This window comes from Panulirus ornatus, chromosome 24, assembly GCF_036320965.1.
Source record: "Panulirus ornatus isolate Po-2019 chromosome 24, ASM3632096v1, whole genome shotgun sequence".
In the NCBI taxonomy this organism is placed as follows: Eukaryota; Metazoa; Arthropoda; class Malacostraca; order Decapoda; family Palinuridae; genus Panulirus; species Panulirus ornatus.
In genome coordinates, this window is record NC_092247.1 from 10,175,648 (window position 1) to 10,203,498 (window position 27,851).

The 27,851-nt window shown below is 39.9% G+C and overlaps 1 protein-coding gene and 1 long non-coding RNA gene across 3 annotated transcripts in view; one reads left to right on the forward strand and one right to left on the reverse strand.

Annotated features, from left to right (window-relative positions):
• Positions 1–632: 632 nt before the first annotated feature.
• LOC139757097 (partner of Y14 and mago-like) overlaps positions 633–27,851 on the reverse strand; it is a 35,244-nt gene continuing 8,025 nt past the window's right edge. The window contains exons 4-8 of one of the 2 annotated variants that reach the window (XM_071677189.1): positions 20,351–20,409; positions 16,968–17,064; positions 11,483–11,625; positions 4,715–4,825; positions 633–1,023 (exon numbers count right to left, since the gene is read on the reverse strand). In XM_071677189.1, the coding sequence (XP_071533290.1) occupies positions 818–1,023; positions 4,715–4,825; positions 11,483–11,625; positions 16,968–17,064; positions 20,351–20,409 (616 nt within the window). In that variant the 3' untranslated portion in view covers positions 633–817. Of the gene's footprint in view, positions 1,024–4,714; positions 4,826–11,482; positions 11,626–16,967; positions 17,065–20,350; positions 20,410–20,984; positions 27,808–27,851 lie in introns of those variants that run through there. The other variant, XM_071677187.1, reaches the window with a different exon arrangement.
• The window catches only part of LOC139757099 (uncharacterized), a 60,444-nt gene continuing 51,979 nt past the window's right edge, over positions 19,387–27,851 (forward strand). The window contains exon 1 of the long non-coding RNA XR_011714499.1: positions 19,387–19,636. This is a non-coding gene — a long non-coding RNA (uncharacterized lncRNA). The remainder of the gene's footprint in view (positions 19,637–27,851) is intronic.

Below are 27,851 nucleotides of genomic sequence, written 5' to 3' on the forward strand. Positions count from 1 at the left end.
AATTATCTGCCACATCATGTCTTTTAAGTACTTTCTCTACCTCTTACAAACTTGATCTGTCAATAACATTCAGCTTGACTTGTTTGGTGCAGCTCTCTTCTACATCCATTCAAAAACTGTTTTTTCTTCTTCAGATTCTTTATCTTATTCCTCCTAAGATTCTCACTTGCTTTACTTTTATTTAAGTACAATTAACTTTCTTACTCCGCTACTCAGAACTTTATATTATCATCATTTTTTTGGCTTACCATTTCATAATCTCTTCTTCCCCTCATATTTCTTAAAGCTTCATTCTATCATGCTATAAGTCTCCTAGTTTTTCCTTTACCTGGCACTTACCTGAAGAGAAAATCAGGGGTTCTAAAAAGGCAACTTAATCATTTGAGCATTAGTCATGAACCTACAGTAGAATCTAAGTTATTTCCATTATTTACGTGCAATAATTACTTTTCTATGCTGGTGCAAGTTCACATGACAAATGATAAACAAAAAATACAACAAATTTATGAACTATAATTAATGAGAAAATGTAAAACAACTGCACGTAAATATTTTCCTTGGTGTATCTAAATTTTCAGTAAGGTAAAAAAGAGTTCCATAATATGACAGGTCAAAAAGATACAGCTGAAGGGTTTTGGGGTTAAAAAATCTTTTTTTTCTTTTTATTATTTGGTACTTTTCCATTTTGGTAGGAATATTTTTTAATAGGTAATAAAAACTTTCAATAAATCACACTACTATGTGCTCTACTAATTTCTGCAATATTTTTAAGTTTAATGTATTTCCTGTCTTGGTTTTGCAACTTGAACCAGTTTCTCTATTGAGTTTCACCAATTTCCTCTTCTAGATCTTCAATTTGCTGTAATACTTCTTCTTTTCTTTTCACCTTTTCTAGCTGTTCAGGTTCAGGATTCTTCAATTCACCACTGGAAATCTGTCTCTCGAGCTTTTCAATATCACGTAACTTCTTCTTAAGATTCCGTAACCGTTTTGTAGGATCAGATGCAACTGGCTGCTTTCCTCCTGAGTTAAAAGTAACATAAACATCATATTCATACATAATGTTCTTTATACATTTTGTTAACAAAATTAGAACAGCAACAATATTTCCAAAGAATTTCCTTAAAATTAAAAAGTAGAAGGACCAATTCATCCTTTCCAAAACTGAATATCACTTACCTGCTTCTGAAAGGATATCAAGCAGAGTTAAAAGATTAAGCATATACTTACCTATACTCACTGTAAGAAGCAGAACATTAATTATATTTATTTATTTATTTTGCTTTGTCGCTCTCTCCCGCATTAGCGAAGTAGCACAAGGAAACAGACGAAAGAATGGCCCAACCCACCCACATACACAGGTATATACATACATTAATTATGAAACTTAATACTTTTGTGAGCACCTATAATCACAGTGATATATAAACATAACATACCTGTTTCACACTTTTAAAGGAGGACAGGAAATACTCCAAATGTATATTAACATTTTATTATTTATTCTATTTTGCTTTGTCGCTGTCTCCCATGTTAGCAAGGTAGCGCAAGGAAACAAGACGAAAGAATGGCCCAACCCACCAACATACACATGTATATACATACACGTCCACACACGCAAATATCCATACCTATACATCTCAACGTATACATATATATACACACACAGACATATACATATATACACATGTACATAATTCATACTTTCTGCCTTTATTCATTCCCATCACCACCTCGCCACACATGAAATAACAACCCCCTCCCCCTCGTGTGTGTGAGATAATGCTAGGAAAAGAAAACAAAGGCCCCATTCGTTCACACTCAGTGTCTAGCTGTCGTGTAATAATGCACCGAAACCACAGCTCTCTTTCCACATCCAGGCCCCGCAGAACTTTCCTTGGTTTACCCCAGACGCTTCACATGTCCTGGTTCAATCCATTGACAGCACGTCAACCCTGGTATACCACATTGTTCCAATTCACTCTATTCCTTACACGCCTTTCACCCTCCTGCATGTTCAGGCCCCAATCACTCAAAATCTTTTTCACTCCATCTTTCCACCTCCAATTTGGTCTCCCACTTCTCCTCGTTCCCTCCACCTCTGACACATGTATCCTCTTGGTCAATCTTTCCTCACTCATTCTCTCCATGTGACCAAACCATTTCAAAACACCCTCTTCTGCTCTCTCAACCACACTCTTTTTATTACCACACACCTCTCTTACCCTATTATTACTTAATCGATCAAACCACCTCACACCACATATTGTCCTCAAACATCTCATTTCCAGCACATCCACCCTCCTCCGCAAAACTCTATCCATAGTGCATGCCTCGGAACCATATAATATTGTTGGAACCACTACTCCTTCAAACATACCCATTTTTGCTTTCGGAGATAATGTTCTCGACTTCCACACATTCTTCAACGCTCCCAGAATTTTTGCCCCCTCTCCCACCCTATGATTCACTTCCGCTTCCATGGTTCCATCTGCTGCCAAATCCACTCCCAGATATCTAAAACACTTCACTTCCTCCTGTTTTTCTCCATTTAAGCTTACCTCCCAATTGACTTGACCCTTAACCCTACTGTACCTAATAACCTTGCTCTTATTCACATTTACTCTTAACTTTAAGATGAAAGTAGACTCATTGATAGAAGAAACTTTGGGATACATTTAAAAAGCTGATTATCTGCAAAAATTAAAGCAGTGAATGTGCAAGAAGCTTGCATGAGAAAACACTCATCCTGACACTGATGTATGGGATCAAAACCCAAATTCATGAGGCTGAAAAGGGCAGCAAAGATGGATAACTTGTGCAGTAAAACTGAATATTAAGAACATAGTTAAAATAAACAATGAGGATGTGAAAAGGACACTTGGTGTGATGAAATTATTTGGGAGGAACAGGAATGAAAATCCCATGGATGATATGGCCACATAAGACATATAGCAGATGATAGGTTGGTCAAGAAGGTACATAGAACAGTAAAAAGTGAAAGGACTGCAGTTACTGGGCACTTAATCAGTATCATATAAAAATCATGACATCTTACCTTATCATTTTTTGGTGACTGTTTTCCATAAACCATAACTGGGAAAACTTTATAAAGTAAAAAAACATACATTCAGTCCTTAAATGCTTAACAGCAACAAATACCAATTTCTCCCAAGAGAAGTCTACAAAAACATAAGTTCAAAAATCTAGAAAAGTATTTCTTAGACAAGGTGGAGTCCCACAAGCTTGAAAGATATTCTCAAAAACTATCAGGGTTAAGATCTTGTAAGTCTTTGTCTTTTTTTGGGGCACCACTGACTCCCAATCTATCAGTATCCTTCTTACTGGATCGCAGCCAATAGCTCTCTTTAGACCCACTCTTAGCCAAACAAAGACAGCCAACTACAAGGAAGATGCCAATGACAGCACAGTTATTCACAGGTCATGGTGATCATCCCAAAAGTAGTCACACTTGGTACTGAGAGGTTACTGAAAGCATGAGAGGGAAAGACAAAGAAGGGAAAAGAGACCAAGTAAAAATGCTCATGGGGCAAAGGCTAAAAGAAAAAAGTGTTTTTTCAAAGCCTGCATTTCTCTCCTCTGTGGTTTTACCAGCAAGCATGAGAGCATATGCACAAGAAGGGAGAGGATTCAGAGAAAACTTTCATATAAATCTAAACCTAAATGCAGGATAAGTATCTTCAATGGTAAACCAGAGGCACCCTACAATCAATCTCTCCTAATGGGGGAATCTCCTGAGTCAAACAGGGTAGATACTAAGATACTGTCTAACAAAGCTGGTAGATGAGTAACAAAGGACCATTTTTTGTTGATCTTCCTCACACCATGTGCTCTAGTGTAAAATGCAAGGTTAGCCAATGAAAAACTTCTTAATCACATCCAGAAGTTCCTTGCAAAAAGGAGTTTCAAAGTAAGAGGGAGCCATAAAATGTATCCCTCAATAATATCTAGGTAAGTCTAAAAAAGTCCATAAGATATTCAACTGGGCAGAGGGCATGAAACTCTCTTTATAATGTTTTACAAGAGTTGGACACAAAAGGGCTGTTTCTAAAACTACTAGTTCCATTCTACTCAGTAAACTAAGGTGTTTGTTTTATCATAACCTAACACAAAAAATAAAAGTCTTGAGTCGCCAGAGCATGCAAATCATTAACTCTAATTCCAGAGCCTGTGGTTAAAAGGAATAAAGTTCTCATAGGACAATGAGGAGCTAAACTGTAAGAAAAAATATTTGATGTACATTGTTTATGCCTCAGAGTGCTCCAGCTTGGGTTGAAGTGGAAAAGTAACTGGTCTTCTCCAAAGAAAGATTGAAGAAGTTCATCCCAAACAGGGTCAAAGCTAGAGAATAACTGACCAATGAGTGACAAGGAGCCCATGTGTCGATGACATTATCTCTGTGGCAGTCTCTAAAAGATCATGGGTGGGCAGGAAAAGAGCGAGAGGTTGCTATCTAGCTGTAACCATGGTGAAAGGTTGGAAAAACCCATGTTCCCCACCAAAAAGAGAGGTTTAGAAAGGCCTAATCTTAATGGTTCTGGAGAATATCTCTCATATTTGTAGGACAAACCATAAAGGAGGGAAATACATTAAGATCCTGGTAAATGGAAGACACTGTACATGAACCCACCCTACAGTGGAGATGTATATAACAAAAAAATTAATAAAATGCATTGAAAATATGGTTGGTTACCTGCTGATGAGATATGTGTTTTTTCTAATTCTCTCGTTATTTCAGAATCAACAGCAGCTGCCTTCTTTTTGGCTGCTGCTGCTTTCTTTTTCTGTGACTTAGACATACCACCTGAAAAGATAACATTAATCATAAGTCAAGACATGTACAGTTAAACAATTAAAGACCAGATGCAATAAATTTTCAAGTTGTACAAATATATACAGTAACTCATGATGTTAAGACAAATGTTGAGAGGGTGTTCATCCTGTTTTTTCCCAAAATACACTACTTTCATCTTCACTTCTCTCGTTTCCAAATGAATAAGCACTATTACTCACCTTACAAAATCTAGTTTTATTCTAACCCACAACAATCTTAAACCAACTTCTTACTTGCAATCTTTCACCCACTTCCACATCTCCTTCAAGTCAGTGAAAACTTGAAAACAATAACTTTTGTATGACTTTTACAAAGCCATGATATTTTAGTCAGAAAGTCTTTTTCTACATTTCATTCCAAGAAAAAATACATGCATTATAAGGTAACTATACTAAGGTGATCATTCACCTATTAAATGTCTCAACCACTGCAGTTAAGTCTCTGACACAATGTGAAGAGGTGTGAACTTCTTAAAGTTTAGAGATGACTTTGGCTAGGCTTCCATTCCTTAAAACCACTGAATGGCTTTAATACCATATGTGACAATGAAACATTCTTATGAGACAATGAAACATTCTTTTTTATGTTAGCTGTTCTCTTTCCAGAGGTGATTAAGCATATGCCTCTTCAAGGTGAGGTGAAGGTTCTGGATATATATATTTTTTTATTTATTATTTTGCTTTGTCGCTGTCTCCCGCGTTAGCGAGGTAGCATAAGGAAACAGACGAAAGACTGGCCCAACCCACCCACATACACATGTATATACATACACGTCCACACACGCAAATATACATACCTATACATCTCAACGTATACATATATATATACACACACAGACATATACATATACACACATGTACATAATTCATAGTCTGCCTTTATTCATTACCATCGCCACCTCGCCACACATGGAATAACAACCCCCTCCCTCCTCATGTGAGTGAGGTAGCGCTAGGAGAAGACAACAAAGGCCCCATTCGTTCACACTCAGTGTCTAGCTGTCATGTAATAATGCACCGAAACCACAGCTCCCTTTCCACATCCAGGCCCCACAGAACTTTCCATGGTTTACCCCAGACGCTTCACATGCCCTGGTTCAATCCATTAACAGCATGTCGACCCCAGTATACCACATCGTTCCAATTCACTCTATTCCTTGCACGCCTTTCACCCTCCTGCATGTTCAGGCCCCGATCACTCAAAATCTTTTTCACTCCATCTTTCCACCTCCAATTTGGTCTCCCACTTCTCGTTCCCTCCACCTCTGACACATATATCCTCTTGGTCAATCTTTCCTCACTCATTCTCTCCATGTGACCAAACCATTTCAAAACACCTTCTGCTCTCTCAACCACATCCTTTTTATTACCACACACCTCTCTTACCCTATCATTACTTACTCTATCAAACCACCTCACACCACATATTGTCCTCAAACATCTCATTTCCAGCACATCCACCCTCCTGTGCACAACTCTATATATATATACAGAATACTTTCCACGTATTCCCTGCGTGTTGTAGAAGGCGACTAAAAGGGGAGGGAGCAGGGGGTGCAGGCTAGAAATCCTTCCCTCTCGTTTTAATTTCCCAAAAAAGGAACAGAGAAGGGGGCCAGGTGAGGATATTCCCTCAGAGGCCCAGTCCTCTGTTCTTAACGCTACCTCACTAACGCGGGAAATGGCGAATAGTATGAAAGAAAAATCCTCCCCTCCTTGTATTTTTTAACTTTCTAAAATGGGAAACAGAAGAAGGAGTCACGCGAGGAGTGCTCATCCTCCTCGAAGGCTCAGACTGGGGTGCCTAAATGTGTGTGGATGTAACCAAGATGTGAAAAAAGGAGAGATAGGTAGTATGTTTGAGGAAAGGAACCTGGATGTTTTGGCTCTGAGTGAAACGAAGCTCAAGGGTAAAGGGGAAGAGTGGTTTGGGAATGTCTTGGGAGTAAAGTCAGGGGTTAGTGAGAAGACAAGAGCAAGGGAAGGAGTAGCAATACTCCTGAAACAGGAGTTGTGGAAGTATGTGATAGAATGTAAGAAAGAAAATTCTCGATTAATATGGGTAAAACTGAAAGTTGATGGAGAGAGATGGGTGATTATTGGTGCATATGCACCTGGGCATGAGAAGAAAGATCATGAGAGGCAAGTGTTTTGGGAGCAGCTGAATGAGTGTGTTAGTGGTTTTGATGCACGAGACCGGGTTATAGTGATGGGTGATTTGAATGCAAAGGTGAGTAATGTGGCAGTTGAGGGAATAATTGGTATACATGGGGTGTTCAGTGTTGTAAATGGAAATGGTGAAGAGCTTGTAGATTTATGTGCGGAAAAAGGACTGATGATTGGGAATACCTGGTTTAAAAAGCGAGATATACATAAGTATACTTATGTAAGTAGGAGAGATGGCCAGAGAGCGTTATTGGATTACGTGTTAATTGACAGGCGCGCGAAAGAGAGACTTTTGGATGTTAATGTGCTGAGAGGTGCAACTGGAGGGATGTCTGATCATTATCTTGTGGAGGCTAAGGTGAAGATTTGTATGGGTTTTCAGAAAAGAAGAGTGAATGTTGGGGTGAAGAGGGTGGTGAGAGTAAGTGAGCTTGGGAAGGAGACTTGTGTGAGGAAGTACCAGGAGAGACTGAGTACAGAATGGAAAAAGGTGAGAACAATGGAAGTAAGGGGAGTGGGGGAGGAATGGGATGTATTTAGGGAATCAGTGATGGATTGCGCAAAAGATGCTTGTGGCATGAGAAGAGTGGGAGGTGGGTTGATTAGAAAGGGTAGTGAGTGGTGGGATGAAGAAGTAAGAGTATTAGTGAAAGAGAAGAGAGAGGCATTTGGACGATTTTTGCAGGGAAAAAATGAAATTTAGTGGGAGATGTATAAAAGAAAGAGACAGGAGGTCAAGAGAAAGGTGCAAGAGGTGAAAAAAAGGGCAAATGAGAGTTGGGGTGAGAGAGTATCATTAAATTTTAGGGAGAATAAAAAGATGTTCTGGAAGGAGGTAAATAAAGTGCGTAAGACAAGGGAGCAAATGGGAACTTCAGTGAAGGGCGCAAATGGGGAGGTGATAACAAGTAGTGGTGATGTGAGAAGGAGATGGAGTGAGTATTTTGAAGGTTTGTTGAATGACTTTGATGATACAGTGGCAGATATAGGGTGTTTTGGTCGAGGTGGTGTGCAAAGTGAGAGGGTTAGGGGAAATGATTTGGTAAACAGAGAAGAGGTAGTAAAAGCTTTGCGGAAGATGAAAGCCGGCAAGGCAGCAGGTTTGGATGGTATTGCAGTGGAATTTATTAAAAAAGGGGGTGACTGTATTGTTGACTGGTTCGTAAGGTTATTTAATGTATGTATGACTCATGGTGAGGTGCCTGAGGATTGGCGGAATGCGTGCATAGTGCCATTGTACAAAGGCAAAGGGGATAAGAGTGAGTGCTCAAATTACAGAGGTATAAGTTTGTTGAGTATTCCTGGTAAATTATATGGGAGGATATTGATTGAGAGGTTGAAGGCATGTACAGAGCATCAGATTGGGGAAGAGCAGTGTGGTTTCAGAAGTGGTAGAGGATGTGTGGATCAGGTGTTTGCTTTGAAGAATGTATGTGAGAAATACTTAGAAAAGCAAATGGATTTGTATGTAGCATTTATGGATCTGGAGAAGGCATATGATAGAGTTGATAGAGATGCTCTGTGGAAGGTATTAAGAATATACGGTGTGGGAGGCAAGTTGTTAGAAGCAGTGAAAAGTTTTTATCGAGGATGTAAGGCATGTGTACGTGTGGGAAGAGAGGAAAGTGATTGGTTCTCAGTGAATGTAGGTTTGCGGCAGGGGTGTGTGATGTCTCCATGGTTGTTTAATTTGTTTATGGATGGGGTTGTTAGGGAGGTGAATGCAAGAGTTTTGGAAAGAGGGGCAAGTATGAAGTCTGTTGGGGATGAGAGAGCTTGGGAAGTGAGTCAGTTGTTGTTCGCTGATGATACAGCGCTGGTGGCTGATTCATGTGGGAAACTGCAGAAGCTGGTGACTGAGTTTGGTAAAGTGTGTGAAAGAAGAAAGTTAAGAGTAAATGTGAATAAGAGCAAGGTTATTAGGTACAGTAGGGTTGAGGGTCAAGTCAATTGGGAGGTGAGTTTGAATGGAGAAAAACTGGAGGAAGTGAAGTGTTTTAGATATCTGGGAGTGGATCTGGCAGCGGATGGAACCATGGAAGCGGAAGTGGATCATAGGGTGGGGGAGGGGGCGAAAATTCTGGGAGCCTTGAAGAATGTGTGGAAGTCGAGAACATTATCTCGGAAAGCAAAAATGGGTATGTTTGAAGGAATGGTGGTTCCAACAATGCTGTATGGCTGCGAGGCGTGGGCTATGGATAGAGTTGTGCGCAGGAGGATGGATGTGCTGGAAATGAGATGTTTGAGGACAATGTGTGGTGTGAGGTGGTTTGATCGAGTAAGTAACGTAAGGGTAAGAGAGATGTGTGGAAATAAAAAGAGCGTGGTTGAGAGAGCAGAAGAGGGTGTTTTGAAATGGTTCGGGCACATGGAGAGAATGAGTGAGGAAAGATTGACCAAGAGAATATATGTGTCGGAGGTGGAAGGAACGAGGAGAAGAGGGAGACCAAATTGGAGGTGGAAAGATGGAGTGAAAAAGATTTTGTGTGATCGGGGCCTGAACATGCAGGAGGGTGAAAGGAGGGCAAGGAATAGAGTGAATTGAAGCGATGTGGTATACCGGGGTTGACGTGCTGTCAGTGGATTGAATCAAGGCAAGTGAAGCGTCTGGGGTAAACCATGGAAAGCTGTGTAGGTATGTATATTTGCGTGTGTGGATGTATGTATATACATGTGTATGGGGGTGGGTTGGGCCATTTCTTTCGTCTGTTTCCTTGCGCTACCTTGCAAACGCGGGAGACAGCGACAAAGAAAAAAAAAAAATATATAATAATGCGGAAGTGAATCACAGGGTGGGGGAGGGGGCGAAAATTCTGGGAGCATTGAAGAATGTTTGGAAGTAGAGAACATTATCTTGGAAAGCAAAAATGGGTATGTTTGAAGGAATAGTGGTTCCAACAATGTTGTATGGTTGTGAGGCATGGGCTTTGGATAGAGTAGTGCGCAGGAGGGTGGATGTGCTGGAAATGAGATGTTTGAGGATAATGTGTGGTGTGAGGTGGTTTGATCGAGTAAGTAATGTAAGGGTAAGAGAGATGTGTGGAAATAAAAAGAGCGTGGTTGAGAGAGCAGAAGAGGGTGTTTTGAAATGGTTTGGGCACATGGAGAGAATGAGTGAGGAAAGATTGACCAAGAGGATATATGTGTCGGAGGTAGAGGGAACGAGGAGAAGTGGGAGACCAAATTGGAGGTGGAAAGATGGAGTGAAAAAGATTTTGAGTGATCGGGGCCTGAACATGCAGGAGGGTGAAAGGCGGGCAAGGAATAGAGTGAATTGGATCGATGTGGTATACCGGGGTAGACGTGCTGTCAGTGGATTGAATCAGGGCATGTGAAGCGTCTGGGGTAAACCATGGAAAGCTGTGTGGGGCCTGGATGTGGAAAGGGAGCTGTGGTTTCAGGCGTTATTGCATGACAGCTAGAGACTGAGTGTGAACGAATGAGGCCTTTGTTGTCTTTTCCTAGCGCTACCCCGCACACATGAGGGGGGAGGGGGACGGTATTCCATGTGTGGCGAGGTGGTGATGGGAATGAATAAAGGCAGACAGTGTGAATTGTGTGCATGGGTATATATGTATGTGTCTGTGTGTGTATATATATGTGTACATTGAGATGTATAGGTATGTATATTTGCGTATGTGGACGTGTGTGTATATACATGTGTATGGGGGTGGGTTTGGCCATTTCTTTCATCTGTTTCCTTGCGCTACCTCGCAAACGCAGGAGACAGCGACAAAGCAAAAAAAAAAAAAAAAAGAAAAAAAAATCTTATATATTCTTTTTCTTTTCTTTCTTTTAAACTATTCGCCATTTCCCGCGTTAGCGAGGTAGCATTAAGAACAGAGGACTGGGCCTTTTTTGGAATACCCTCACCTGGCCCCCTCTGTTCCTTCTTTTGGAAAAAAGAAAAAAAAATGAGAGGGGAGGATTTCCAGCCCCCTGCTCCCTCCCCTTTTAGTCGCCTTCTACGACACGCAGGGAATACGTGGGAAGTATTCTTATATATATATATATATATATATATATATATATATATATATATATATATATATATATATACACACACATATACATACATACCCTAGCCTGAGCCGGGTACCCATTTTATCGACCAACCCCTAGGGGTGGATGAACAGCTGGGTTGACTGTGGACCAACTGCCGCAACCAGAATTCGAACCTATGCGCTCGACTTTGTCAAGGAAAACCATGAAAGAGCCAGTGGGGCCTAGCTGTGGATGGGAACCACTGGTTTCAAAACATCATACAAGACAGCTAAAGGATAGATGTGTGGAATTGAGATCATCATTCAATTGTTCCAGATGCTACCTTGGTAAGCAGTTAGTTATCAAAAATGAAGTGAAAATTAAAACCATTGTCTTATTTTGTAAAAAGTAAACTGAAAAATTAAATGAAGACAACCAGGCAAGATCAAACACAAAAGACCGATAAAAAAGTGCTTACCTTGCTTACTTGGTAGAGCCAAACCAGGGATACCCACATCAGTTGCTTGCTGGCGTGCTTTTACAGCATCCACATCATCTGGTGCGAGGCCTACTGGAAGGTTTGGTCGATTTTTTGCCCACTGCTTCCCTTTACTTTCATATCTACAACATGAATTATGTTTCACTTTAATTCACAATTCATTTTTAAATATTTTTTTGTTTTTTCATCTCTTCAGGATCACACAATAATGCCAAAATTATCCTAGTTCATTCATATAGACACTATGAATTCAAAACAAGAGTAATTTCAAGGAATAAGGCACTTATTCTAACAAATGAACAAAGCCTATATCAAATTAAATTGTACCTTATGAATATTTACAAAAGAAAAGCTCACTAAATTGTTACTGCCAAGAAAAGGAAATCATCATTTACAATATCATTATCATTATTCATATCATCATCATTATTAGTATAATCATTATCACCCCAGAACCCCTTTTTCAGGAGATCATGCACCTTCATGGCTGCACTACCATCAGCAGCAGAAAAAGGAAAAACTACTTTGGAGTGAGAAGTTATCTGATGAGATTGTACTCCAATAATACAGCCTTATCAAAGGTGATCATCACTCACAGAATAACCACAGGGTATTGGAGTCCAGTAATGCTAGTAAAAGGAAATACACTAATATTACAAAAAGTTCACCCCTCCCTAAAAAGCAAGCCACTAAGAATTCATAAATCATGAGCTAAGGTTCCATCAGAATAAACATTACAACAAATATTTACCACTGTCCTCTTACCCTGAGAACATTAGGTAGGAACCTCTGAAAACATTGCTAGAGTAGCCTTCTGCCACTGGCCTGTTCAGGGTGATGTAAAAAAAGGCTCAGAAGCAGCAATGGAGCTCACCAGTTTTGGAGATTCTTTCACCATGGCCATCCCTTTGAGGGAGTACTTACTTTTCAAGTATGTAATCCTGGGGTGATGGAGGACTTTGATAACTGGTGACAGTAAAGAGCATATTCTGACTGTAAAATATCATTTACAGTGTAGTGCACAGTTTAAAATTTAGTTTGCACAGAGCAAGTAAGGGCTCTAGGGTATAATATACGAAAGTGCACTTAGGAACTTATCATGTCTCATTTCCCCTTGGACTCATATACACACACACACATACATAACGCTACCTCGCTAATGCGGGAAATGGTGAATATGTATAAAAAAAAAGTATATATATATATATATATATATATATATATATATATATATATATATATATATATATATACTTTTTTTTTTTTTTTTCCCAAAGGAAGGAACAGAGAAGGGGGCTGGATGAGGATGTTTCCTCAGAGGCCCAGTCCTCTGTTCTTAACGCTACCTCGCTGAAGCGGGAAATGGCGAATAGTTTTTATCGAGGATGTAAGGCATGTGTACGTGTAGGAAGAGAGGAAAGTGATTGGTTCTCAGTGAATGTAGGTTTGCGGCAGGGGTGTGTGATGTCTCCATGGTTGTTTAATTTGTTTATGGATGGGGTTGTTAGGGAGGTGAATGCAAGAGTTTTGGAAAGAGGGGCAAGTATGAAGTCTGTTGGGGATGAGAGAGCTTGGGAAGTGAGTCAGTTGTTGTTCGCTGATGATACAGCGCTGGTGGCTGAGTCATGTGAGAAGCTGCAGAAGCTGGTGACTGAGTTTGGTAAAGTGTGTGAAAGAAGAAAGTTAAGAGTAAATGTGAATAAGAGCAAGGTACAGTAGGGTTGAGGGTCAAGTCAATTGGGAGGTAAGTTTGAATGGAGAAAAACTGGAGGAAGTAAAGTGTTTTAGATATCTGGGAGTGGATCTGGCAGTGGATGGAACCATGGAAGCGGAAGTGGATCATAGGGTGGGGGAGGGGGCAAAAATCCTGGGAGCCTTGAAGAATGTGTGGAAGTCGAGAACATTATCTCGGAAAGCAAAAATGGGTATGTTTGAAGGAATAGTGGTTCCAACAATGTTGTATGGTTGCGAGGCGTGGGCTATGGATAGAGTTGTGCGCAGGAGGATGGATGTGCTGGAAATGAGATGTTTGAGGACAATGTGTGGTGTGAGGTGGTTTGATCGAGTAAGTAATGTAAGGGTAAGAGAGAGGAGTGGAAATAAAAAGAGCGTGGTTGAGAGAGCAGAAGAGGGTGTTTTGAAATGGTTTGGGCACATGGAGAGAATGAGTGAGGAAAGATTGACCAAGAGGATATATGTGTCGGAGGTGGAGGGAACGAGGAGAAGTGGGAGACCAAATTGGAGGTGGAAAGATGGAGTGAAAAAGATTTTGTGTGATCAGGGCCTGAACATGCAGGAGGGTGAAAGGAGGGCAAGAAATAGAGTGAATTGGATCGATGTGGTATACCGGGGTTGACGTGCTGTCAGTGGGTTGAATCAGGGCATGTGAAGCGTCTGGGGTAAACCATGGAAAGCTGTGTAGGTATGTATATTTGCGTGTGTGGACGTATGTATATACATGTGTATGGGGGGGGTTGGGCCATTTCTTTCGTCTGTTTTCTTGCGCTACCTCGCAAACGCGGGAGACAGCGACAAAGTATAAAAAAAAAAATATATATATATATATATATATATATATATATATATATATATATATATATATATATATATAGGGTGGGGGAGGGGGCGAAAATCCTGGGAGCCTTGAAGAATGTGTGGAAGTCAAGAACATTATCTCCGAAAGCAAAAATGGCTATGTTTGAAGGAATAGTGGTTCCAACAATGCTGTATGGTTGCGAGGCGTGGGCTATGGATAGAGTAGTGCGCAGGAGGGTGGATGTGCTTGAAATGAGATGTTTGAGGACAATATGTGGTGTGAGGTGGTTTGATCGAGTAAGTAATGTAAGGGTAAGAGAGATGTGTGGAAATAAGAAGAGCATGGTTGAGAGAGCAGAAGAGGGTGTTTTGAAATGGTTTGTGTACATGGAGAGAATGAGTGAGGAAAGATTGACTAAGAGGATATATGTGTCGGAGGTGGAGGGAACGAGGAGAAGTGGGAGACCAAATTGGAGGTGGAAAGAAGGAGTGAAAAAGATTTTGAGTGATCAGGGCCTGAACATGCAGGAGGGTGAAAGGCGGGCAAGGAATAGAGTGAATTGGATCGATGTGGTATACCGGGGTTGACGTGCTGTCAATGGATTGAATCAGGGCATGTGAAGCGTCTGGGCTAAACCATGGAAAGTTCTATGGGGCCTGGATGTGGAAAGGGAGCTGTGGTTTCGGGCATTATTGCAAGACAGCTAGAGACTGAGTGTGAACGAATGGGGCCTTTGTTGTCTTTTCCTAGCGCTACCTCGCACACATGAGGGGGAGGGGGATGTTATTCCATGTGTGGCAAGGTGGCGATGGGAAATGAATAAAGGCAGACAGTGTGAATTGTGTGCAAGTGTATATATGTGTACGTTTGTGTGTGTATATATATGTGTACATTGAGATGTATGGGTATGTATATTTGCGTGTGGGGACGTGTATGTATATAAATGTGTATGGGGGTGGGTTGGGCCATTTCTTTCGTCTGTTTCCTTGCGCTACCTCGCAAACACAGGAGACAGCGACAAAGCAAAATAAATAAATATATATACATAAATGCCCACATATGCACATATACATACATACGCATGTACGTATTCATACTTGCTTGCCTTCGTCCATTCTTGGCACTACCCCACCCGACAGGAAAACAGCATTACTATCACCTGCTGCAGTAAGGTAGCACCAGGAAAGCAGACAAAAAGGCCACATTCATTCACACTTGGTCTCTAGCTGTTATGTGTAATGCATTGAAACCACAGCTCCCTATCCACATCCAGGCCCTACAGACCTTTCCATTGTTTACCCCAGATGCTTTACATGCCCTGGCTCAGCCCATTGACAGCATGTTGACCCCAGTATGCCACATTGTTCCAATTCACTCTATTCCTTGCATGCCTCTCACCCTCCTGTATGTTCAGTTCCCCATCACTCAAAATCTTTTTCACTCCATCCTTCCACCTCCAATTTGGTCTCCTATTTCTCCTTGTTCCCTCCACCTCTGACACATATCCTCTTTGTTGATCTTCCCTCACTCATTCTCTCCTTACGTCCAAACCAAAATATTCTAACACACCCTTTTCTGCTCTCTCAACCATACTCTTTTTATTTCCACACATCTCTCTTACCCTTACATTACTTACTCAATCAAACCACCTCACACCACATATTGTCCTCAAACTCTTCATTTCCAGCACATCCACCCTCCTCTGTACAACCCTATCTATAGCCCATGCCTCACAACTATATAACATTGTTAGAACTACTATTCCTTCAAACATACTCGCTTTTGCTCTCCGAGATAACGGTCTCTCCTTCCACATACTATTCATTGCTCTCAGAACCTTCGCCCCCTTTCCCACCCTGTGTCTCACTTCTGCTTCCATGATTCCATCCACTGTTAAGTCCACTCCCAGATATCTAGAACACTTTACTTCCTCCAATTTTTCCCTATTCAAACTTATACCCCAATTACTTTGTCCCTCAACCCTACTGAACCTAATAACATTGCTCTTATTCACATTTACTCTCAACTTTCTCCTTTCACACACTTCTCTAAACTCAGTCACCAACCTCTGCAATTTCTCACACAAATCAGCCATTAGAGCTGTATTGTCGGCGAACAACAACTGACTCACTTCCCAGGCCCTCTCATCCACAACAAACTGCATACTTGCCCCTCTCTCCAGAACTCCTGCATTTACCTCCCTAACCACTCCATCCATAAACAAATCAAAACCTAGTCTAAGCCAGGTACCTATTTTACTGACCAGCCCCTAGGGGAGAATGAACAGATGGATTAACTCCGTACCAGCTATCAGAACCAAGACTGTAACTGTGCTGACTCAATCTAGGGTTAACTGGTTCACCATGGAGGTATTCAACTTCTCCTAATGATAAATCTTTCTGTTCTTTAGGAAAGGCATCTCCATTGACTTCTATAATTCAACCCCTACTTCTCTCTACCTACCTGACTCCCCTTGATACAACTGCTCATTCTTTCATCTTCTTTAACTGCATGCTAATCCTCCTCCCAGTGGCCCATGCCTTTCCCTAGATTTCCCACATACAAGGTCTTCCAAGTACTCACCCTCTTACAACTGGGCAAGGTTTATGTTTCCCACATAAAAGGTCTTCCAAGAACTCACCCTCTTACAACTGGGCAAGGTTTATGATTCAGATTTCTTTACATCCTTGTATCTTCAATTGTACGGTGCAATATATCTTCCTGACATATCAATCCAAATATGCTTCAAGACCAAACCAAACAACTTTCATCTATGTGTCTTTCTAATGACTTCTTCACACCACTTAAGCCTTCATATATCCTCATTCTTTATTATGTCTATCCTCTTACTTTGAATACTGTTGTGGTTAAATTTCAAAGTCTGGCATTTTGTACAAGTAAATAAGTAAACACACGTGAAAAACTTACAGAGGCATTTCCTCCTGAGGAATATAACCATCTTTGACACGTCTTGCTTTCCGCCATGTTCCATCAGGACGCTGAGAAGCAGGGATGAAGCACTGTCCTGTACAATATGAAGAAACATTTGTAGCAGTACAAGAAAAAATAAAGTACAGGAGAAGACTCTTACCAATATTCATTCATTTATACATTATAACTAATTCAAATCTTTTATTGCTACTAATTTCTATACCTTAACAGAAAAAAATTTGAATGCAAAGCTCAGGTTGTAGGTCTGGTTACAAAAACTAATCATAAATGTCATTCAGCTGCAAAGATCAAGAGCTTTAAAAGAGAAAAGCTTTTTCTATGCTGATATCAAGTGTCACATCATTCAGTTTATCTTTTTAACCTTTTAAGGGTGACTAACAAAGACTGATGTGCTCTCAGAGAATGGTGGCCAGCATTTGAGGTTCAAACTTTCCCTGTCTCTGTTTATACATCCAGCTAACTTATTATACAATCAGAAACCTATACAGATCTTTTCCAATACTTGGAAGGTATGAAAATAAATTTTTGCTTTCCTCACTACCTCTGCATCCACCATTATCAGTGCATGACCATCCATCCACCTGAAGGTCGTGCATATTTGGAGACCCAGCAGAAAATATGTCCAGGAGATTATCCACATTATTAGGAGGGAAAATTATACATTGGATGGTGAAGAAATGACAAAAACAATATGAGAAACTTGTAAAAAAAAAGTGACTTATAGAATGATATTCTTATGATTTCATAAGCAGGAAGGTGTGCAATGGAGGCATCTACAATGAATTCAAGTTTGAAGGTGACAAGGATGATCTTTACAACAGAATATTTCTCCAGATAATGCTCCAATATCCTACCCCACACATTCCAGTCACTCACTGTACACAAACATTTGTAGTGTGATAAGGGCAATGTTTTACGTACATTCATTTCATTCACTACCAAGTATCAATGATGTGGCTTTTCATAAGAATGTAAAAGAAACTGGAGTAGATTTTCTGTTTAGAGAAACAAATCTTTTATTATCCTACCCATACTTCCCAGCCAAATTTCCACATACTAAATTGTAATACAACATTTCTGAATATGTTCATGTAATCTAATACCAACACTGCTCATAGCACTTTTGATAGAGTATGGTTGGAAAGCAAGATCGAAAGAAATTTATATCCATGTCTTACTGTCGTATCAAGATTAGTTAAACATGACATTCACAACCCTCACAGTTAAAGACACGTTTAACATTTGCATATTTCTACATTCATTTTTACTACTATGTGAAATTGAGTGAGTGTATAGTGTTGGTCTTTTGCAACTGTACTATGTGCTCGACAATAATAAACCCGATATTTACAGAGTTGTACATAACTCTCAATTATGTTGTCCTACCTTATTTCTATAATAAAATGCTCTGAATCACGTCCAAAACTGTTTTTGTATTCTCTAAACATTACATGAGCACTGCAGAACAAAATCCGTCTAAACTCAAAGCGATGCAGCCGTTCTGATAAATTATCCTTGAAACTCTTAACAGCTGCAGTAACTCCTGTCACTAGTATACTTATAACCCTAATAATAATCACATCTACCTTGAACTTGGCAACATGTGGATAATCATGTTTACCTTGACCCTGGCAACATCAGAATAATCACCTTTACCTTGACCCTGGCAACATCAGACATCAAGACTATTTACGGTAAGACAGCAAGCCGGAACGTCCTACCTGATGTTCTGTAACCTTGGCATCAACATTGATAGGTCTTATAACTCTGAATATCATTAAATGATAACTTGCCCGACTCATCCTTCACGTACTCAGCTGCAGTAGACATCTTTGTTTACCTTCGTTTAAAGGTCGTTTAAAACACTGTTATGGTTGTCGGCACGTGGCTGACACTCGGTAAGCGTACTCTTTAAGGTCGTTTTCATTGTTCATATACCAAGTTAATGATTCTTATCTTTCAGATATCTTAATTTCGTTTCATGCTTTAAGTATGGTGCCAGATAATACTGTAAAATTTGCATAAGTATCAGCACTTCCTCTAATCTTAGCAGCACTTCATAAACCTATCCTTACGTTGCTCTATCACTCCGCAGCAAGTTGTTGAGATGTATGAAAGTCCATGCGAAGTTACATTCATGTACAACTACATAAAAAATTTTGAGCTTTAGTACATCGACGAATAGTGAATACATACAATCACAGTACAGCAATGAAATATCTAGGCTACACCTACTGTTTGTATTTACAATTGTGTATTCCGGGCAGAACTTTTATTCATGTCTCATCTATATATATATATATATATATATATATATATATATATATATATATATATATATATATATATATATATCATTACATATGCACACATACGCACAGACAGTGACTGTGGATCCAAGAGAAGAATACTGCCCAACACCCTTGTAAGAACTCGAATGCAAGATCCGACCTGAGATCTGACCTGTTCACACTACCCATTACAGTCGCTGTAGAAGCAGTCTATACTGCTCACCTTGTCTTACTCGATAATTGGTGTAAATCAAATGGGAAGAAGCAAGTCGAGCGACTTAGGTCTATGGTAGTACCATTTTCTTCTTGTACTGCTATACTACAGTTCCGGACATTCAGCGAAGGTTAATTTAGGTGAGATTTGGTTGAAATTGTTTTTCGATGTTTTTCATGTTTTTTGAACGATTCTGACCTTCACATCTCTCGCGAAGCACTATATTTTATATTCCCCACCCTCATTCCGGTCCCTTTGAGAGGTCCCCCATTATCGTTGGATAACAGGGGGTGTGGGAAATATTTCTAAAGTGTAAAAGTGTAGGTCAGAATCATGCAGAATTATGTAACTTCCACTTCCAAAACAGGCCGATGTCCGGAAAGGTAATTTAACTCCTGCTGTCATGCTCTTTGCTGTGTAATTCTCTATGGAATTCTTTTATAGATATTTAATTTTTTTTAGTTCATGGGGCTGTTACCTTTTCAGAAAAAAATATGCACCGAATAGGTTAAGCATCTTCAAACCATGCTGTCCCATCTCATTACTGTACTATTGTGGACATTTACTCTCAAAGATTTTCTTTTAGTACTATTATGTACATTTACTCTCAAAGATTTTCTTTTAAACATTTTCCCATACTTTAGCTTTAGGCCGTTTTAATCGATTGCCTTAACTTTTTTCACATTTACTTTCAATATTTTTTTTTTTAATTTTTGCATTCCTCCAAGCTGTGACATCAGCTTATGGAGTATTTCTCTTGAGCTTGCTCTAAGAACATACCCCTCTCACCACAACCCTATCCATGAAGAGATAGAATATCCCTAGTGATATCAAAATCTATGACAGAGACCCACCTCCACCAGGAACATTGACCTTTGGGGTACAATTGACTGAACATTCAGGTTGAGGCACTCTGTGGATAGAATAGATTGGATTATTGTGGTACATGTAGGGCAATGTGCAGTTATTAGGCTGAATCAAGGCATAGGAATGGGCAAGATAATCCACGAAATAGTCTGTGGATAGCAGGCTCTAGTTTTGGTGGATACTTTGTACTGACAGGTAGAAGGAATTAGAGCAAATGCAGCTATTGTTCATTTGTTCTAATGCAGTGTTGCTAAATTGGGAAAGACAATGACGTATACAAAAAAGAGACTGGCTGTAACATGTGCAGTGACCCAATTTCCCCCAAAATGCAACTCAACACTCTTCACAGTAAGAATAATGCAAATTGAAAAGTGCGTTACAGGAAAACTGAATCAATACAATATTTACCTTATGAAATGAAGTTTAAGTAGTAAGCATTTCAATTGCTATGCAGCACTCTCAGTAGCTAAATACCTAAAGCATTACTCCATTAGAGAGCATTACCCTTTGAAATTGTTGTGAAAAAGTAAAAGGCAACAGTTTTTCAACCTGAATGGAAGAAAATAATTGAAAAAATCCAGAAGAGAAAACTAACAAAAGGATTCTAAATTAAACTAAATCATAATTTCCTCTTTATTGTTGATCTGTATCATTAAAGTATATGTTAAGTAAAATGCACTGGCTTCTTTAACATCATAAAATTTTCTTTTGCATTACTTTTTTTTTGTAAAACGAATGCTTCTTACAGACAATTCATGTAGTATGCTACAAGATAAACTACACTGTACAGGATATGGACAGTGTTTTGGGAGCATCTGAATGAGTGTGTTAGTGGTTTTGATGCACGAGACCGGGTTATAGTGTTGGGTGATTTGAATGCAAAGGTGAGTAATGTGGCAGTTGAGGGAATAATTGGTATACATGGGGTGTTCAGTGTTGTAAATGGAAATGGTGAAGAGCTTGTAGATTTATGTGCGGAAAAAGGACTGATGATTGGGAATACCTGGTTTAAAAAGCGAGATATACATAAGTATACTTATGTAAGTAGGAGAGATGGCCAGAGAGCGTTATTGGATTACGTGTTAATTGACAGGCGCGCGAAAGAGAGACTTTTGGATGTTAATGTGCTGAGAGGTGCAACTGGAGGGATGTCTGATCATTATCTTGTGGAGGCTAAGGTGAAGATTTGTATGGGTTTTCAGAAAAGAAGAGTGAATGTTGGGGTGAAGAGGGTGGTGAGAGTAAGTGAGCTTGGGAAGGAGACTTGTGTGAGGAAGTACCAGGAGAGACTGAGTACAGAATGGAAAAAGGTGAGAACAATGGAAGTAAGGGGAGTGGGGGAGGAATGGGATGTATTTAGGGAATCAGTGATGGATTGCGCAAAAGATGCTTGTGGCATGAGAAGAGTGGGAGGTGGGTTGATTAGAAAGGGTAGTGAGTGGTGGGATGAAGAAGTAAGAGTATTAGTGAAAGAGAAGAGAGAGGCATTTGGACGATTTTTGCAGGGAAAAAATGAAATTGAGTGGGAGATGTATAAAAGAAAGAGACAGGAGGTCAAGAGAAAGGTGCAAGAGGTGAAAAAAAGGGCAAATGAGAGTTGGGGTGAGAGAGTATCATTAAATTTTAGGGAGAATAAAAAGATGTTCTGGAAGGAGGTAAATAAAGTGCGTAAGACAAGGGAGCAAATGGGGAGGTGATAGCAAGTAGTGGTGATGTGAGAAGGAGATGGAGTGAGTATTTTGAAGGTTTGTTGAATGTGTTTGATGATAGAGTGGCAGATATAGGGTGTTTTGGTCGAGGTGGTGTGCAAAGTGCGAGGGTTAGGGAAAATGATTTGGTAAACAGAGAAGAGGTAGTAAAAGCTTTGCGGAAGATGAAAGCCGGCAAGGCAGCAGGTTTGGATGGTATTGCAGTGGAATTTATTAAAAAAGGGGGTGACTGTATTGTTGACTGGTTGGTAAGGTTACTTAATGTATGTATGACTCATGGTGAGGTGCCTGAGGATTGGCAGAATGCATGCATAGTGCCATTGTACAAAGGCAAAGGGGATAAGAGTGAGTGCTCAAATTACAGAGGTATAAGTTTGTTGAGTATTCCTGGTAAATTATATGGGAGGGTATTGATTGAGAGGGTGAAAGCATGTACAGAGCATCAGATTGGGGAAGAGCAGTGTGGTTTCAGAAGTGGTAGAGGATGTGTGGATCAGGTGTTTGCTTTGAAGAATGTATGTGAGAAATACTTAGAAAAGCAAATGGATTTGTATGTAGCATTTATGGATCTGGAGAAGGCATATGATAGAGTTGATAGAGATGCTCTGTGGAAGGTATTAAGAATATATTGTGTGGGAGGCAAGTTGTTAGAAGCAGTGAAAAGTTTTTATCGAGGATGTAAGGCATGTGTATGTGTAGGAAGAGAGGAAAGTGATTGGTTCTCAGTGAATGTAGGTTTGCGGCAGGGGTGTGTGATGTCTCCATGGTTGTTTAATTTGTTTATGGATGAGGTTGTTAGGGAGGTGAATGCAAGAGTTTTGCAAAGAGGGGCAAGTATGAAGTCTGTTGGGGATGAGAGAGCTTGGGAAGTGAGTCAGTTGTTGTTCGCTGATGATACAGCGCTGGTGGCTGATTCATGTGAGAAACTGCAGAAGCTGGTGACTGAGTTTGGTAAAGTGTGTGAAAGAAGAAAGTTAAGAGTAAATGTGAATAAGAGCAAGGTTATTAGGTACAGTAGGGTTGAGGGTCAAGTCAATTGGGAGGTGAGTTTGAATGGAGAAAAACTGGAGGAAGTGAAGTGTTTTAGATATCTGGGAGTGGATCTGGCAGCGGATGGAAACATGGAAGCGGAAGTGGATCATAGGGTGGGGGAGGGGGCGAAAATTCTGGGAGCCTTGAAGAATGTGTGGAAGTCGAGAACATTATCTCGGAAAGCAAAAATGGGTATGTTTGAAGGAATAGTGGTTCCAACAATGTTGTATGGTTGCGAGGCGTGGACTATGGATAGAGTTGTGCGCAGGAGGATGGATGTGCTGGAAATGAGATGTTTGAGGACAATGTGTGGTGTGAGGTGGTTTGATCGAGTAAGTAACGTAAGGGTAAGAGAGATGTGTGGAAATAAAAAGAGCGTGGTTGAGAGAGCAGAAGAGGGTGTTTTGAAATGGTTTGGTCACATGGAGAGAATGAGTGAGGAAAGATTGACCAAGAGGATATATGTGCCGGAGGTGGAGGGAACGAGGAGAAGAGGGAGACCAAATTGGAGGTGGAAAGATGGAGTGAAAAAGATTTTGTGTGATCGGGGCCTGAACATGCAGGAGGGTGAAAGGAGGGCAAGGAATAGAGTGAATTGGAGTGATGTGGTATACTGGGGTTGACGTGCTGTCAGTGGATTGAATCAAGGCATGTGAAGCGTATGGGGTAAACCATGGAAAGCTGTGTAGGTATGTATATTTGCGTGTGTGGACGTATGTATATACATGTGTATGGGGGTGGGTTGGGCCATTTCTTTTGTCTGTTTCCTTGCGCTACCTCGCAAACGCGGGAGACAGCGACAAAAAAAAAAAAAAAGAAAAAAAAAAAAAAAATGTGCATCACAAGTTGTATGTCATATATTGGGGGGACTTTTACCTGTATAATTACTGAGGGAAAATGACATTTTACTGGCTTATTTAAAGAGTATTTTCTTTATTTTTTTATTGAAATAAAAAAATTCTCCAGTAGAAGCGCAACTTAACACTCAATTTTTTAACATTTCTATTCTGTCTATCTATCTACATCTCTGGTGTTTGTTCCCAAATGGAACTCCCTGAAGGGGATGGCCATGGCAATAGTGTCCATAACTAATCAATTCCAGTGCTGCTAAGATAAGGGCAACTACTACACTATAATAACTAAGAACTTCCAGATTACTCTTCAAATATTCCTTGATTACAGTATACAGAGATTTGTGTTATATAAATGAAATACTTGAGTTGAAGTGCTCTAGATGGCCTCCCCGTAGAAAATAGCAGAGCCTTTCTTTATATGTAATTAGGCACTATAGCTCATTTCCTATTTACTCTTCCATTTAAACTATTAAGTTCACTTGCAGGGGCATCCTCATTCTTTTTCAGAAGTTTTATTGTGACCTACAGTAAAAGAGATTGATTTTTGTTCATGCCAGGTGATTACAGTAATATGATGTATACTCAACTTACATTTTCAGTATAACTGCCACTTATGCCACATACACACATGTAACACTACACAGTGCTGTTATTTTTTTCTACATTCCTATTAACCTTTACATATAACATACAAGGACAAAACCCAACATATTTTGGTTTTTGTTTCCAAATACATGGTTTTATACTGAAGGGTCCCTAAAATGATAAAATCATAAAATGATAACATCTCGTGAATTTTTTTGTAATAATTATTTGCAATTTCCTGCTTTCACAAAGTAATGACACGAACAGACAAAGAAAGGCCACTTTGACTCAGGACCATCTTCTAGCTGTCATGTGCAAAGCATGCAGAATTATGGCAAAGAAACAATTTATCAGTGTCCCAAATTCTAGATAGTACCACCTTCCCATGAGATATGTTACCATCAAGATGGGAGAGATCATGTTGCTAGAGATGGGTAATAACTGGTACAATTTAAATCATGAATGATACAATGAATTATCATGAATATAACATATGACAAATGTCATGAATATGACATACAAAATTATGTACCTCAACCCTTTCCTACTAATTTTATGAGTTAACCAGTCACTCATACAAAACAGCATAAAAGTCAACACTTCTGAAATTTCTATGGGACCCAAAATTGCATAGTCCCAGAAATATGAATGCAACACACTACATATCACTTAACACATATATTTACACAAGTTACAAGTATAGCTCAGCTCCAGCTCAGTTACAGGCCTTTGCCTACGATAATCAGTAGGTGCCAACATTTCAAATGAATTTTCAGACAGTAATTGCCAACAATATGTTGAGGAATGACAGAAGGAATATGTTACAAATCAAAATGAACAATTCTATCTGGCAAAGCCAAGGTTAAAATTCTGTTGTACATCAATTACCACTGTCCATAAGTGATGCTCATTTGTATAATCTTGGGGCTGAAGGAAATCAAGGTCCTTAACAAAGCCAGTCAACGCCAAATCAAGAAAAGACATTCTAATAGAACTCCAAATATATCTGATGCACATACATACCTTAATGTTTATTTAATCACTTCTAATTAAAACTAAGCATCATCAAGTAATGTTGTCAAACTTTTGGGCATCCATCCTCTTTCAGTTTGTACATATATGATATTCTTATTAAAGGAAATATTAAGTTTACCACACTTGTACACTGGTCTTCCCTCATGTTTACGATCAGGTGATGGTACAAATACAATACCACGTTCTAAGCATCTACGTTCAACAACCTCTCTCATGCTAAGGGTTTCTCTTCTTGCACTGCTAATGATATCCGCCCAATCTTTAGGACGTTGTCTAGGTGGGGAGCCTGGAGGAGGTGGCGGAGGTGGTTCATTAAGTTTGTCTAATCCAGCTAACAAAAGATTGAACTGCTCAGAGGCACCAGGTTGGTGGCTCAGAGCACGACTGCAAACCTCTAAAGCCTGCTGAAATTTCTGACGTATCTGAAGGTGGTGAGCAACACTCTTTGGAATAAGATCTCTCCATCCTTTGTACCAGGCTATTACATCAGCATGGAGAGGGTTTGCTGACAGCCATGTTCCCAATGCCTGGTACCAACGGGGAAAGAAACAGCGTTCCATTATATCTAAAGATATTTGTGGTGGTAGCATATCATCCCAATCAAGAAACCAGTGCCATGGATCTAGATTTTGATTGTGTGGTGTAATAGCCATTTCTATGAGTGCAGACTCTAGTTTTGGTTGAATGTTGGACTGAATTAGTGTAGTCATTGAAATTTCACTGAAAACCCTCTTCCATGGCTGCAACACCATCTTTGCAGAACGGTCATTAGGATGCCAATGAACAAGAGCTGCTGAAAGTTTTTGACGTATGACAGGGTATACACATTGAAGATGATCTACTAAAAGTGGAAGCCATGGATGAAGCCAAGTGTGAATGGGAACAGTGTCCTGAAGAGGATTCCAATTATGAACAGCACGTGTGATTCGTGGCAGTATCACATGTTGCAGTAAGTGACCCTGAATCCACACAGGTACCAAAGGATAGTTCCATGCTTCTAATACAGCAAGTAGTGGACTACAGTCTCGGGGTTCCCATGGACCCATGACAGTGGATCTCACAGCAGCAGTCCAAGTCTCCCAAACCAGGTGATGGTAAGGATCCAAGGGCACAGAGGTATCTGGCTGCTGATGCTGATTTCCCCCTACTTCTACTAACTGCTGCCAAGTAGCAAATACTTCTTTGTGGGCTGTTGGTTGTGCCAGAGGGTTCCATGTTCTAAGTAATTCTTTTAAGAGAGGAGTTACATATGTAGGTGCTAAATAAGGGATTTCAAATGTGTTGTATATTTTGGGATAGTCTGATTTTAGCTCTGTAAAGATTGCTGTGGCTTCACTGAGACTCAGAGTCTGCTCTTTATGTCTGGTTTCAAGTCCTTCCACAAGAGAGAGAGCTTGGTCAAGACTGTCTAGTTCTTTCTTTTCTCTTTCCAGTAAAGCTTCATACTTTTCCCTCTCATGATTTAGATGAACAATTCTGTCGCTGTCTCTTTCCATAGTTCGGGCATTACGGACAATGTCATCTTCACATTTCTCCAAAAGAATTTGGAGGTTGTGTAAAAGTTCTGGTAAATCAAAGTACTCATATTTCTTTTTCTTATCCTCTTCGTATTCATCAACAAATGTTTTCTGTCCCGCAATTGCGTGGTAACTACTCAAAACACGAGTCTCTGGCCCAGTCATGTCAATGACTTTGGTTTTGGTAATGTGACTGTCATCTGTTGGTTTTAATTTCTTAGTTTTACCCTCCTGTATCACTTCTTCCGCACTTTTATACACATATTTAATCTTTTTCTTGCTACCAGTCTTTTTCCATTGCTGAAGAAGCTCTTTGAACTTTTCTTTTTCCTCTTCATCTGAATCATGGACTGGGAAGTCTTTTAATGACCTTTCAGTCCTCTCTGATCCATAAAAACCAATGGCTCCCTTTCCTTTCCTTTTACTTGCTTCTACAGGTGTTGAAATTCCTTGCAGATTCTTACCAAGACCTTTGCCTTCTTCAAAGCCCATCTTCTTTAAAAGCTTGCTACCAATCCCTGAGGTGTACTTTTCCCAGTCTCCCAGGCCACTACCCAAGAGACCCGGTTTACCTGCACCTGCAGCTCCTCCACGACGCATTCCAGCAATATCATTCCTCTTTGAAGATGATGGTGCCAAGGAGGAGTATGAAGAGGGCTTCTTGTTTCCAAATGATGATGGTAGCTGCATTTTCGTAGTGGTTTCTTCATCACTAGGATAATAAAGAAAATCTTCATACTTACAATTTATGTAATT